The sequence below is a fragment of the Macaca thibetana genome, chromosome 4 (genome assembly GCF_024542745.1).
Source record: "Macaca thibetana thibetana isolate TM-01 chromosome 4, ASM2454274v1, whole genome shotgun sequence".
In the NCBI taxonomy this organism is placed as follows: Eukaryota; Metazoa; Chordata; class Mammalia; order Primates; family Cercopithecidae; genus Macaca; species Macaca thibetana.
The window spans coordinates 38669894-38685406 of record NC_065581.1 but is presented as its reverse complement, the minus strand read 5'-3'; the positions used below and the strand labels follow the sequence as shown (position 1 = coordinate 38685406).

Sequence of the window (15513 nt, the reverse complement as noted above, 5' to 3'; positions counted from 1 at the left end):
TATATGGGAACTCTCTCTTTTTACCTTCTAGTAAATTTTGTTGTAAACCTAAAACTCCTTTTTAAAAAATGAAGTCTTTTTTTTTTTTTTTTTTTTTTGAGATGGTGTCTCACTCTGTCGCCCAGGCTGGAAGTACAGTGGCACGATCTCGGCTCACTGCAGCCTCCACCTCCCAGGTTCAAGTGATTCTCCTGCCTCAGCCTCCCGAGTAGCTGGGACCACACACGTGCGCCACCACGCCCAGCTAATTTTTGTACTTTTTAGTAGAGATGAGGTTTCACTATGTTGGCCAGGCTGGTCTCTAACTCCTGACCTCAAAGTGCTGGGATTACAGGTGTGAGTCACCGCGCCCAGCTGTGAAGTCTATTTTTGTTAATCTACCAAAGTACACACTTGAAATGTTTACAGTAAACTAAGTCATACTTCAATTGTAGAAAAAATCTAAGAAGAAAAAAAATTTTAAGTAATCTGTGATGGTACAAATTGGGATAGTGATTACCCTTGACAGAGGAAGGGAGTAGTTACCGGAAGAGGATAGGAAGAGGGATTCTTGGGGGCCGGAAATGTTATTTCTTGTTAGCTATTTCTGGTTACATAGGCATATTCACTTTGTAGAAAATTCATTTAGCCATACACTGAAGATTCATGTATTTTTCATTATTTATGTTATACTTCAATAAAAAATTCACATTAAAAAAAAGATACAATGGTAGCATGCCTGTAGTCCCAGCTACTTGGGAGGCTGAGGTGGATTGCTTGAGCCCAGGAGCTCTGGGCAGTACTGCATTATGCTGATCAGGTGTCCACACTAAATTCAGCATCAATATGGCAACCTCCCATGAACAAAGGACCATCAGGTTGCCAAAGGAGGAGTGAACTGGCCCAGGTTAGAAATGGAGCAGGTCAAAACTCCTGTGCTCATCAGTAGTGGGATCATGCCTGTCCCAATGTTTTGGGAGGTCAAGACGGGAAGACCACTTGATGCCAGAGGTTCAAACCCAGTTTGAGCAACATAGAGAGACCCCCATCTCTACAAAAAAAAAAAAAAAAAATCTTTAAAATTTGCCAGGTGTGGTGGCATGCACCTGTAGTCCTAGCTGCTTCAGAGGCTCAAGCAGGAGGATCACTTAAGCCCAGGAGTTCGAGGTTGCAGTGAGCTATGATCCTGTCACTGCACTCTAGCCTCCTGGGCAACAGAGCGAGACCCTGTTGAGGGGAGAGGGGAGACGGGAAGGGAATAAAAAAGAAAACAGAAAAGCAAAGCAAGAAACTGTCTTAAGCTGTCTATAATTCGCCAGAAAGTACACTTAACCTGTCTAAAACAAATCATCCCTCTCACCACCCACTTACCATCTTCTAGTACAGATTCACTGAATCACTTCAACTTAAGAACTTCCGAAGCATAAACTTTCTCCTACTGAACAAAACAATGCATACCACTGACAGAGGGCACTACTGGTCGCTTCTCCAATTTCACTTTGGATTTGGGAATAGATGAATTCACAAATGACCTTTCATACCTACAGTTTGTAAGCGAAGGAACTTCTATACCCACTACAAGTGACCGACATCATCTTCCATCTGCAGTCCACGTCAGACCCTGCTGCTTCTCTTCTCCTTTACCACCACTCCCCATCATCCAATCTGTCGCTGCTCTTATATTTAAGCCCCCTCTTCATTCCCCACTGCCAGCCTACAATTATTTTCAGCACCCCACTGCTTCATTCTTCAGGGTTACTTTATCTAGGGTCCACAGGCTCCCACGGTCCATGAGCTAACTGGTTTCCTTTGTAATCACGGGTGTTTTATGCATTATTCTCAGAAGGGGTCCACAGACTTCACCAGGTTGCCAAAGGGATCCATGGTTCAAAAAGGTTTAATTGCTCTAACTGGTCTCTCTGCCTATACACTCCAATGCATCCTCCACATTAACTTTTTTGAAATATATTATAAATATCATGTTATCCATGCTTAAAATCTTTAAATGCTTCCCAGCTGCTTCCTGATCCTTAAGTTCAACAGTACAGCAATGAAGTATCTTCATAACTGGCCCCTGCTCATCTCCCTAGGTTTGTCTTGCCTCCTGCCATACCCTGCAGCTAACATACTGAGTTGTGTTTGCAATTCTCTTAATTCAGCACACTTTCCCATTCCTCTGTGCCTCTCTGTACAAGCTGTTCCCTCTGCCTAGAAATCCCCTCCTTACCATCTTCATGTGGTTAACTTCTGCTCATCTTTCATGCCTAGCTCAAGCCCAACTCATGAGAAGCTCTCCTGGCCACCCTCAGTTCCCATCTAGATAAGCTGCCCATTAGTGTTCTTCTCATAATACTCAGTGATCTCCCAGAGCACTTTTCTAACAGTGTTTTGTCAGTTTACTGATCCACCTCCCCTTCTAGACTGTGAGCTTTCTTAGGCAGAAGCCAGACCAAGGTATCCCTTGCCTAGCATAGCTCAAGACACAAGATAGAGTGCTTAACACTTGCTGGAAAAAGGACTGGCTCTGGAAAATGGCCAAAGGTTGGTCAGAAACTTCACCAATTAATGATGTGGCATCAGTCTGGAGATCACTATAAATGCAAATTGACCATATAAGGCAAGATAGTTGTGTATTTACTAATCTGCCACCAATGCTCCTTCTTTCAAGTTGGGAAGCTGGCCTTTAATGAATGTAATTACCATGACCAGGCTCTGTGGCAACGGCTTGACAGGCATCAGAGCTCACTAAATCGCAAAGCCAACTCTAAGATATTACTTTTTTAAAGATAAAGAGACAGAGAGGTAAACTCACATCTTTGGTGCCAATCCAGATCTTTGATTCCAAAACCCATGCCTAGCCACTTAGCTCAGTTGGTTTTCTGGAGGTAAGAGATCAGCATGCCCTTCATCTTCAGAGTTTTGGAGGAGTTTGGGATAGACGAGAGAGGGGGCCCTTCATCAGCCTCTCAGCAAATAAGAAAAGGTCCTATTCCCCAGGAAGTACTACTGCTAAATTATTTAAGATCTAATGTAACTTCCCCATATGTATTCACTGTAAAATGTTTTAAAAGAGAAGGGCTTGTATGAGTTGTTTTTCTAAGAACAGCAAGTTAAACAGACAATTGGCAAGACTATTCAATCCCCTACCAGGCATGGGGGGGGAAAGGTGAGAAGAAAAATCATTCCCAAGCAATGGAATTAACAGGTTGTGGCAATTCCAATAAAAGAAAGGTAGGTTGAGTCTCCATGGCCTGCTGCAAAGAGAAACCACGCAGCATTTTTCTTTAACTGGCTAAGAAGGTATAAAAGAAAGGTAGGTTGAGTCTCCATGGCCTGCTGCAAAGAGAAACCACACAGCATTTTTCTTTAACTGGCTAAGAAGGTACCTATGGTCTTAGCAGAAGAGCCCATGGGGTTCTAACATGATGGAACACCAATTTTGCTGAAAACTGCTGCTATTTCCACTAAACTTTAGTTTGGAATCTGTATCTCAGCTGTCATCCTGTGATCATTAGCACGTTCCTGTAAGGTCCCAGGGGACTCACATACCACACTTCAAGAAAAGACAGAACATCTCATTAACCCTAACCACCACCTTTTCATATTAATTACTCTAGCCTTACAGATGAGACCACCTCTCACAGATTGACTAAACAATGGTGGCCACAAAGCTACTTCATTCCCAATTATAATGCCACCATTCTACTGTCTTCCACGTGTCCCCATCCTCATCCCCCTTGCCCCAGTCTTTGCCTCTGACCACCTTCTGTGTCCTTTCCCTTCTAACTCACCTCCAAATCTGTAAATAGATCTCTGTCCAATGACTTTAATGCACCGCAACTTTAAACACAAACCCAACAGTCTATTTTTCCTGTCCCTAACTCCAACCAAAAACACACACAATGTAAAATTCTAATCTATTTAGAATGAAAACTACTCAGGCAAATTTGGTGGCTTTCAACTATCAGATTAGAATATATAATGCTAGAAAGTTTAAAACCAAGGGTAAGAAAATGCAGTCTGTAGGGACATACACTTCCAAAGATCAGGATTTTTGAGATCCCCTAAAGAGATCCTACTATACAAGGGTGCAGTACTCCACACATTGTCACTCAAGATTTTATCTGTCATTTGCAAAGACTTTTTCATTTAAGTCAAAGCAACTGTTCCTTAATAGATCCTGCTCAATATTCCCTGAAGATGATGATTAGCCTTACAAATAAAATGCATGGTTTAAGCACATATTGGAAGTGCTACAGCATGGATGGAGTTGGGGGAACAGGGTGAGCTAGTTAACAGTGACTGATCCACAGAAACAGGGAACTCAGGCCTCAGAGACTACATGAACATGTTCTCCCAAATCAATAAAAAAATTAAAAGTTCCTACGTGCAAGTATTTTTGTGGGTCAATATACAAAAACACTCCTCTATTTATTTTACTTTTATTTTATTTTTTTGAGCCGGAGTCTCACTCTATTGCCAAGGAGTGCAGTGGTGCAATCCTGGCTCACTGTAACCTCCACCTCCTGATTCAAGTGATTCTCCTGCCTCAGCTTCCCGAGTAGCTGGGATTACAGGTGCAGGCCATTAAGCCCGGCTAATTTCTGCATTTTTAGTAGAGATGGGGTTTTACCATGTTGTCCAGGCTGGTCTCGAACTCCTGACCTCAGGTGATCTGCCCACCTCAGCCACCAAAGTGCTGGGATTACAGGCGTGAGCCACCAAGTCTGGCATCCTCCACTTTTTTTTTTTTAAGCAACAAAGTCTGATTATGTCACCCAGGCTGGAGTGCAGTGGCTATTTACAGGCTCAAATCCACTGCTAATCAGTCCACAGAACAGTTCTCCACTTGTAAAGGTAAGAGAATACCTTTAAGTTATATTAAAAGGAAAAAGCAAACTAAACTGCATGCAGTAAAGTCAAACAATGTAAAGATTTTGTATGTACGGGCAAAGTTTCACACATGAACACATAAAGACTTGAAAAACCTGGTTTTTTAGATTTCAGCAACAACTGAAGAAAAACAGTAATACCATCCAGGCCAGGCGCAGTGGCTCACGCCTGTAATCCCAGCACTTTGGGAGGCAGAGGCGGGCAGATCACAAGGTCAGGAGATCGAGACCACCCTGGCTAACATGGTGAAACCCCATCTCTACTAAAAATGCAAGAAATTAGCCAGACATGGTGGCGCGCACCTGTAGTCCCAGCTACTAGGGAGGCTGAGGCAGGAAAATCGGCTTGAATCAGGGAGGTGGAGGTTGCAGTGAGCCAAGATCACACCACTGCACTCCAGCCTGGGCAACAGAGTGAGACTCCATCTTAAAAAAAAAAAAAAAGAAAAAGAAAAGAAAAGAAAAAGAGTAATACCATCCATGCCTCCCTAGGCACAGAAACCAAGAAATCATAAATCCAAAAACAATTCACATTGAAATCACCATACCTTCTCCTACCTCTGGTTTACTTTTTATTATTTATTGCTAGTTAATACTCTTATGACTAGTTTAAGAATAACTATACTATTCAATGTACTTTATGTGTCTCATTCATAAATCTTTTCAGGAGATGATTTTGCCAGCCCATTTTTTCTGCCGAAAGCATCCTAGAAAGGGCTGCCTTTAAAAAAATGATGATCTGAAATAGATAAAAGCTTTCGAAGCACAGAAGTGACAGCAAAGTCCACCACCCACTCCGTGTTCCCCAACTTCCTGCCTCCACTCTTCCAGTTAGGTACCATAAGCCACAGAAAATTTTTTTTACTTTCTTGTAAAAAATAAATGAATAAAATCAAGTGCCTGGACAAAGAAGCTGACCATGGGAAGAGTATTTGTGATATTCTTGAATGGTCAGAATGCTTCCCCTTCCAGGAAGCGTGGCTATAAGCGTGATTATTTTATGCAAATGCACTTCAACTTGTCAGTGTGTAAGAGTCCAAGAAGCAGATAAGACATCAACAGCTGTTACTCCACACCACTCCACTTCAGCAGAAATAAATGAGAAAAGACACTCCCAAAAAGGTCCTAAGTACATCACCAACCTCACTCTACCAGGTAGTTACTAAAGCTTCAATGAAGCTAACTAGAGCTTATTCACACCTGGAAACAAAATGCTCTGGTGTGGCTTGGCCCTCCTCTTCCATCCAAGGCCAGAGTGGTAGCAAGCAGCATCAATGACCTCTCCCAGGACATTCTTCTACCCTAATAAACTCGAACTTGCCTATGATATGGGACATCTGGTACAGCTAAATGAACAGATGTAGTTAGCTAGTACATCATCCCTCCTTAACAGCTGTAGCCACTTCAGGTACCCGGCACTGTTAGCAGCTCTGTCCCTCAGCCTCATGGACGACATGCATTTTCATTCACCTGTGCCATTCTATTAGACTGGTGCATCACAGATCAGTTTGGTTTTGCCCGTTACTGCTGGAAATTCCAATACACTCCACCTTTCTCTATATATAGTAACCTGAATTTACCAGAAAATCCAATCCACTTATCCCTAATCACATATAAAAAGCTGCCATGAGATTTACATTTGTGAAAACAAATATTTTTCCTCCACAAAAGTCATAAAAGCTAACTAGAGCCTATCTACAACCTATCAACTTTCTAAAAGGTGAGTAGCTGCAAAAATTCTTTGAACCAAAAAGAAACTGATTGTTAGACCAACACCTCCCTGTATAAGCCGTACAGGCTGCCAGTTTAACAGTGCTAAAAGAGCTAAAATGGCTGACTCAAAAGTAACACTTCAAAAAAGGTTCAAATTACAGACTACATTTTAATTCCCATTACTGAAATTTTAATTCCCATTCCTAACCAAAGGAGCACTTCCCAGTACTCTGGATTAACAATAGCATTGCTTCTCCCAGTGGAAATAAACAACGTTAGGGCTGGAAAGAAATTTAGAGCTAAATTAGCTAAGTGCCTCATGTTCAGAATGTAAGAAAAAAAGGGATCTAGAGAGCCCACAAGAAAACAGGCTTGAAAACTCTGGCTGCCCATCAGTCAATATTCTAGAACAGCACTGTCCAACATAATTTTTTTTTTTTTTTTTTTTTTTTTTTTTTGAGACGGAGTCTTGCTCTGTCACCCAGGCTGGAGTACAGTGGCCGGATCTCAGCTCGCTGCAAGCTCCGCCTCCCGGGTTTACGCCGTTCTCCTGCCTCAGCCTCCCGAGTAGCTGGGACTACAGGCGCCCGCCACCTCGCCCGGCTAGGTTTTTTTTTTTGTATTTTTTAGTAGAGACGGGGTTTCACCGTGTTAGCCGGGATCGTCTCTCGATCTCCTGGCCTCGTGATCCGCCCGTCTCGGCCTCCCAAAGTGCTGGGATTACAGGCTTGAGCCACCGCGCCCGGCCGAAAATGTTCTATATCTGTGTTCCTCAATAGGGTAATCACTAGTTACTGAGCTAGCGAGTACTTAAAAGTAGCTACAGTGACTGAGGAACTAAATTTTTTAACTTTAATCTGAATTTAAACTGCTACTTACAGCTAATGGCTACCATACTGGGCAGTGCCATTCTAGAATACAGTTTTAGATTCTGACTAGTAGACACCTTTTTTTTTTTGTTTGTTTGTTTGAGACACAGTCTTACTCCGTTGCCCAGACTGGAGTACAGTGGCACGATCTCAGCTCACTACAACCTCCACCTCCTGGATTCAAGCGATTCTCCTGCCTCAGCCTCCCAAGCAGCTGAGACTACAGGTGTGTGCCACCACACTGTTAATTTTTTTATTTTTGGTACAGACAGGGTTTCACCATGTTGTTCAGTCTGGTCTCAAACTCCTGACCTCAAATGATCCTCCCGCCTCGGCCTGGCAAAGTGCTGGGATTACAGCCATGAGCCACAGCACCCGGCCAAGACACTTTAAACAAAGTTCCTTAACCTCCTTTTCTGCATATGACACAGGAAATGTCTTATGTTTAAATATCTCACTCAGCAATGTAATCTTGTTACACAGGGACCCAGTCCAGAGCAGGATCACTGTTCCTCCCAAACCCTAGAAAAACTGAGTAACATCAGTGTCATCCCCACAGTTGGAATGAAGGCCCTCTTTTGAAAACCACTCTGACACAAAGTCCCACGAAATCCAAAAAGCCAGAATCTGAACGATTTTGCAAGCATTGCATTACAAGTACTGGGTCAAGACCAATCACTTCCTTCAAGTAGTTTTGCTAAGATATCAACCTTAACCTTTCTTCAAAAACAGAAAAGAATTCCTTTTTTTTTTTTTTTTCTTTTCAGGGGAAGGAACTTTGATAGGCTCTGCTTCCAGCCTCAGCCACAAAGCCATGCAGCCCTGCCAGTCACAGGCTTGCGTGAAAAAGAAAATAAGAATATTTAACCTCAATTTTGATCTATGATTATTGCAGGAATTCAAAATATTACATCACTTTGCATGGACAGAACCTCCCTATGACCTAATAAAAAATCCAAATGATAATAATTCTCACTGTCTAAGTATTCTGTTCTAAATAAATAATCTTTTTATATACTATTCTTGGTTTCTTTTTAAGGACTTCATTCTTTTCAAATGATTCTTAGTTCTCTGATTTTTAGAGCAAGGAAAGGTTAATTTGTGAAAACTAATGTTAATTTTGATACTATTAAGGATTATAAAGAGATTCTTAGTCAAAACTGTTCAGTATGATTTAAAGTTTAGAATTCTCTTCCATTTTGGAAAGGAGGGGAAGAGTGGGAGATGGAAAATGGAGAAGAGATGATAAAACCAAAAGAGCCATATGCTAACTGGACCTAACTCTAAAAAGCTATTGCCTCAAACCAACAGAAAGAAGACTATGTTTGTTTAAATTAAAAAAGAAAAAAAATTATTTCCCTGTGTTCCATCACATCAAAGGCACAAATTTCCTATTTTCTGAATCCCCCAAACGTAATCAGGAAAATAGGGCAAGTAGATAAATGAACCGACAATGAATACTTAACTTAAATCATGTTTTATATTCAGAGGCACACAATACTCAAAGATGCAAAGTAAAACTCCACAAGCAAGCTTTTTTGTTTTTTAAGAGAATGTTTAAGGGGGTTTTATAATCAAGGGATAAGTAGTGACATCAATGGAATGAACATTCTACTGATTAGTGATTCATACTGTGTTCACATGATCTTGAATGCCCAGGTTAAGCTGGCTGAAGTGTGGCAACATGTTACAATTGTGAGACTGTGACTGAAGAGGCAAAATGAATGTGAAGTCCACACACTGTGAGGAGCCAAGCACACTAGCTAGATAATTTAGACAGTGACAGTAACAGAATTGATGTTCTACAGCAATTCACTAAGGCTAGGCTCAGAGGGAAAAAATATATGTATTGATTCTAAACTAGTCAGTATCTTATGACTGCCAAAAATAAGGCGGAATAAAACAAATCCTGTTATGTTTTCAATCAACTTTCTACTAGTAGCGATTTCAGAAATGAAATTTATTTTAGGAGATTACCCCTATCCTTATCTCCACCCATCTCTATCTTAAAGTACATCTCATATCCAGCCAATACAGTTTGTAGGCAAAATGCTTCAACAGACATGATTATAAAAATGAAATAGTAACAAAATCTATTTCCCTAAAGGAACCCATGTGATATGTCTGTCATGACTTGTTAGAAGACCTTCTTTTTTAAAATCAAAACAATGAATAGTTTACCTAATAAGCCCCATATTTAACTATTCCATTATTCCCTAAATACCAGACTGAATGCTTATATCTACTACGCTTTAAGCTTATTTACAAAATAGTAATTCCCAAGGTTTCCATATGTCATTATGAGGTTATCTCCAATTGTGAAAGCAAAATATCAATAGTAATTATATTTCTGTACTTAAATAAAATTAGAAAACACTTCCGTCTTCCATCTTAATTATCCTGTTATCCTGTAATACACATACTATATTCTTATACTTATTTTTCTTCCTATCTTTTCTGTAATAGTCTAGGTCTTCATATTTGTGAGGAATCTACATGCCTCAGCACTTTTTAAATGTCTAAATAATTTAAAATGCAGCTTCAACAAATACCAGTTATATCTGCATAGTTTAAGTGTTTTCATGTATCTGTATATTTCAACTAAAGAAAATGTACTAATTGACTATTTCATTTCAGATACAACAATTATCAACAAATACGTTTTTTGCCTGAGTACTGAATGCCTAAAATGAGCCAAGAAAATGTTCATATTTCACTGAAAGTTTTAAGTCCATGTCTCGAGGAAAAATTTGTTTTAATCCTAAAAATATGATGTTAATATATATACCGGCTACAAGTGGTGGCTCACGCCTGTAATCCCAGCACTTTGGGAGGCTGAGGGGGGCGGATCACCTGAGGTCGGGAGTTCGAGAACAGCCTCCCCCAACTCTACTAAAAATAAAATTAGCTGGGTGTGGTGGCACATGCCTGTAATCCCAGCTACTCGGGAGGCTGAAGCAGGAGAATCACTTGAACTCGGGAGGCAGAGGTTGCGGTGAGCCGAGATCGCGCCATTGCACTCCAGCCTGGGCAACAAGAGTGAAACTCCCTCTCAAAAAAAACAAAACAAAAAAATATATATGTAATACAAACAACTTGTAACGTTATTATCAACTTCATTATCAACTGGTTAATATTCAACAATTTCCATGGTAGCAAAGTTTCCCAGTGGAGATGGTCTCTATAAAATAACTTAATTACCTATACACAATTATACAACATAAGCCAAGAGGGAGAGAACTGGAAACTAAGTGTTACAAGCACTAATGCATTTGAATTGTACACTCCTCTTGGCATTCTTCTTTAACTGCATTTTCACAAGAGAATGCAGTTAAAGCTCTCCTATTCAACCAAGCCCCACTGATTAGTGTCCTGACTGGGCAATGCTGGGCAGCAAGTCCTGCAGCCTGAGTCACTCGAAAGAGCAGCAATCCTAAAGGAACTGCCGTTAGTCTGCTGGTGCCAGAACATTCTGCTGAGAGGCTCCTCAGCAAAGGGCTGGGTGTGGGCCCTGGCTAGCTGACTTTAGACCTAGAGCTTCCAAGGAGTGCAATGCCGCACAAAATTTTTTAGAACATATTCACCTTTATTTTCATGAAGGGAAAAGGCAAAAGATACCTCCTGAATGGCTCTCTATTCTCCCCAGCCATTACACTGGTTCATGCCACAACCATGGCAAATCTGGACTTGGCAACATTCCACGAAAACACATACATCACATTCATACAGACACACAGAATCATACCCACACACCCAGGCTACTCTCAAGAACAACCAATAATCTTTCACGTTAAAGATATACATCACTCCCTGATCAAAGTTCTTGAGTAGCTCCTCACTGCACTCAGGATAAAAGTCCAAAGTCCTCAGCATTACCTATGAGGGCCCTGTATCACCAATTCCTCTCAATCCTCCAGCCTTATCTCTAGATTGTGATCCCCCTTCACAATCTACCAACAGACCCAACAAACCTGTTCCTCAAATGCGTAGTGCTCTCACTCACATCCCGGCCTTCACCCACGTTAGTCCCACTGCCTGAAAGGAATATTTGTTTCCATACTCTCCTTCTACCCTTCCTGCAGGTCTAGGCAAAAGTGTCACTTTCTCCAGGCTACCTTCCTCTACCTCCACCCCAGCTAGGGTAGGTGCCCCTCCCATACAGCACCTGTAAAATGTATTGCAACTGTCAGTTTACTTCCCTGTGCCCCCTGACCCAGAGTATGGGGCCAGCACCTCCTTGCCCACCATTATATCACAGGCATTCAAATATTTGTTAAATATATTCTAAGTTTACATAATATGAATGTGGCCCATGCAGTAAGGGAAACATGTTCAAAGTCGGTTATGATACAATGGAAACAAGGCAGCAATTTTGTTATGCTTTGGTATAAAATACAAACTACACAATTGTATATAAAAGTCCTTAGGAAAGGTTCAAACATTGCACCAAAAAGAACACTTTTCACCATAAAAATATTAGTTTTGTGGTCACTACTCCTGCTAGGTAAATTGCAGTTCATAAAAAGTATCAGAGTGAAAGTATCTAAAAAGCAGCCCTGGTTGCTTATAGGTCAAGTACAACATTAGTGTAACTTTTCCTATCTGCTGCCACCAAACTCTCTGGGCATTATCAGAACCCTACCGGCTAAAGGTAAAAGGCTGGCTGGACGTGGTGGCTCATGCCTGTTATAAACAAAAGACCTCTGAAACTTTCAACATTACCCTATGACAGAAAAATGATTTACTATTTACTATTTACAGTCACTCATTATTTACAATCATTTCGTTTACTGATTTACTTTTTCAAGGCACGGTTTCACTTTGTCACCCAGGCCGGAAAGCAAGTCACGCAATCATGGTTCACTGTAGCCTCAAATTCCTGGGCTCAAGTGATCCTCCTGCCTCAGCCTCTCAAGTAGGTTGGTCCACAGGTATGCACAAACACACCCGGGTAATTTAAAACTTTTTTAGAGACAACATCTTGCTGTTGCTCAGGTTGGTCTCAAACTCCTGGGCTCAAGTGATCCTCCTACTTTGTCCTTTTGTTTGGCCTACAGTCATTAATGATGATAATCATCATCATTATTTAAAATGTGTAAAATTGGCCGGATGAAGTGACTCACACCTGTAATCCCAGCACTTTGGGAGTCCAAGGCAGGCAGATCACCTGAGGTCAGGAGTTTGAGACCACCTTAGCCAAGATGGCGAAATCCTATCTCTCCTAAAAAATACAAAAATTAGCCGGGCATGGTGGTGTGCACCTGTAGTACCAGCTACTTAGGAGATTGAGGCAGGAGAATTGCTTGAACCCGGGAGGTGCAGGCTGCAGTGAACCGAGATCACGCCACTGCACTCCAGCCTGGGCAACAGAGCAGGACTCCGTCTCAAAAATAAACAAACAAATAAATAAATGTAAAACGCTATTCCATTTCCTTAATCTCTAAGCCTTGATATAAGTCTTTCAATAAAGATTCCATTCATAATAGTCCGAAGGACATAAACGTGTTGCCAGGAGAGAGACCTGATACATCCTGAGCATTAGCTGCCACTCGCAGCAACTTTCTTCAGGACACATGTCTTATAATGAGTTACAATCTGAGGCTTGTGACACAAGATTTTTCCAGGGCAGCAGACTGATGTCATAAACATGATGGTACTAAGCACTCTAAAGAGCTCACCAGCTCCACCCTACACTCCCTGTGTGAAGGGGCAAATTATCCACCCTAAGCCTCAGTTTCCCCATTTAATAATGAGATAATGGTTCCTACCTCGCAAGATTCTTGTGGGAATTAGACAGTCCATGAAAGCACTTCACAGGCAAACCAATTATTTTCAAATAAAAATGAAGGGAAGAATAGAAATATTTTCACATTTTTAGGACTTTACACATGCCATAACTTCTTTTTGACTAATATCCTTCCACAGGGAAATTTTCGAGAAAGAAAGTCAGAAAAATGAGAAAATGAAAATCCACTTCTTTGTCATAACCTTGAGATACGACAGCTTCCACAGAAGTTCACATTAAGATCCACTTTCTAATCTTTCTCTGCACTCTGTTAACCATTTCTGTTAACCATTCTGTTAACCATTCCTACAATATGGGAGATAGCAAAGGGAAACCACTTCCATACTTCTTCCCAAGACGTCCTCACCAGAAACAATCTTCCTTCCTGCCTGTGTCTCCAAATATACTGAATCTTTCAAAAAATAAAACTAAAACAAAACGATAAAAGATAAAAAGGACTCAAATCACAAAAGCCGGCCTTTAAAGTCTCCAGCTTTCTTACTGCAGAACTACAGTCATGTGGTATGATGGAGGCACCTGTTAGGTGGCAATCCATGAAGCTTAAAGTGTTACCACGAGAATTTAAACTGTAATGGGGGGAGGAAGAGGGAGCTGATTTCCCACCTCACTTTTTTTTTCGCCCTAACACATGATGGCCAAACAATATATGCTATCCACTGTGAACATTTTTATTATTTTTACTTAAATTGAGAAAGAGGGGAATTTGAGAACCAATTGAGGAAACTGGATCTCATATTCCCCAATCCAGGCTGACTTCAGGTTTTGTGTGGTTTTCTTCTTCCTTTTTGACAAGGGAATTTTACAAATCTCCTGAAACGTGTTTTACATAAAGGTGAGACCTCAACAGTCTTATAACTTTACCCCAGCCTGGTTCTGGACTCGGTTTTTACAAACGGGTGACGTGAGAATAGCTTCCTAAAAGCAAATGGGGCACTGGGATATAATCTAGGAAGTGATGATGCAAGTCTCCGGAGGACGGGGAGGAGGGGAGGTGAAAAAGTCAGAGGAAATACCCTCCTAATGCCTGGGCACCAACTCAAGCCCCGGGAGGGAGGAAGGGCTGGCTTCCACATGCCCAGGGAAGGGGCACTCCTGCTCCTCCCGGAGCGGTCAACGCCGCCCCCTCATCCCTCCCCGCCGCCCTGCCCCCCTCACCCGTGGCCCAGGAGGCCCCCGTGGGCCCGAGCTTCAGGCTGGCGGGTCCCAAAGGGTGGCAACGCACCCCCGGAAGGGCCTTCTCTGCCCACCCCCAGCTCCCCACCCGGCATCCCTCCCCGGAACGCGACCCCCACCCCCTCCCCGTAGGCCCGGGCTGGGCCCAGCCTCCAGGGTTCCGGCATCCCGGGCCCCGCGGCCTGCCCAGGCAGCCCTGGCGTCCGCGCCCCCGGCCCCCGCCCCCACCCGGCCGGGCACTTACCCCCAGAAGCCGCAGGGACAGCGAGGCGGCAGGCTGGGCGCTTTGCTGCGCTCGCTCCCAGCGTCTCCCATGGTGCTCGGCGGCGGCGGAGCTCGGCGGCGGCAGCGGTGGCGGCGGCTGGGCCCGGGCCCCGCTCTGAGGAGGAGGTGGCGGCGGCGTCGGGGGGCTCGGGGCGGGGGGAGGGGGAGGGAGCGGGCGCGCGGGCGGGCGCGAGTCCGGGGCTCGGAGCCGGGATTCCAGGCCGGTCAGCTGGAGGCGGGCCGCACCACTCGGCCTGCGGAGACGGGGGGGCCGGGGAGGTGCGGAGAGGAGAAGGAGGGAGCCGAGGAGGAGGGGCGTGCGGACGCACCGAGGACCGCGGGGGAGGAGGGACACCGACGCCCTCGACGGCTCCCACCGCCGCTCCCCAGCCAGAGCGATGTCCCGTGCGGTGGCGCGGGGAAGGACCGGAGGTCCCCGCCGGCTCCGGAGTCGCAGCGGCCGCTGTGAAGCCCCGGGCCCTGCTGGCTCCGTAACACCGGCCCCTCCCCCGGAGGCTGCGCTGACCGGACAATGGCCGCTCCGCCCCCTCCCCTTTATGCACCCCTCCCGAGGAGTCACAATGGTCTCGCCCGGGGGAGCCACCGCCAAAGCCCAGCAGCTGATCAGCTGGGATCCGGGCGTGCCACTTTGTTCCGCGCCTCAAAGGCGGAGTGCGGGGCTGTGGGAGAAAGTGAGAGCCTCGGGCTCTCGCCTGGCGACAGGCGGCTGAGGCCTTCGTATTCTTAGAACTTTTAAAATCTGAAGCAACCTTATCTTCCCCCTGTCTGAAGAAGGGGAGCAGGTTTCTGAGTACTC

General features: G+C 43.7%; 2 protein-coding genes across 13 annotated transcripts in view; one reads left to right on the top strand and one right to left on the bottom strand.

Moving 5' to 3' along the window:
- The window catches only part of ZFAND3 (zinc finger AN1-type containing 3), a 335360-nt gene extending 320523 nt beyond the window's left edge, over positions 1 to 14837 (bottom strand). Inside the window, exon 1 of one of the 3 annotated variants that reach the window (XM_050787813.1) lies at positions 14677 to 14837. In XM_050787813.1, the coding sequence (XP_050643770.1) occupies positions 14677 to 14747 (71 nt within the window). In that variant the 5' untranslated portion in view covers positions 14748 to 14837. The remainder of the gene's footprint in view (positions 1 to 14676) is intronic. The other 2 variants (XM_050787815.1, XM_050787814.1) reach the window with 2 other exon arrangements.
- CCDC167 (coiled-coil domain containing 167) overlaps positions 1 to 15513 on the top strand; it is a 699343-nt gene that overhangs the window by 340631 nt on the left and 343199 nt on the right. Inside the window, exon 1 of one of the 10 annotated variants that reach the window (XM_050787892.1) lies at positions 3138 to 3141. The exons of 7 other annotated variants lie outside the window; for them this stretch is intronic. The gene's annotated coding sequence lies outside the window, so the exon portion shown is untranslated. Of the gene's footprint in view, positions 1 to 3137; positions 3142 to 4252; positions 4257 to 13834; positions 13839 to 15513 lie in introns of those variants that run through there. 2 more of the 10 variants (XM_050787897.1, XM_050787891.1) reach the window with 2 other exon arrangements.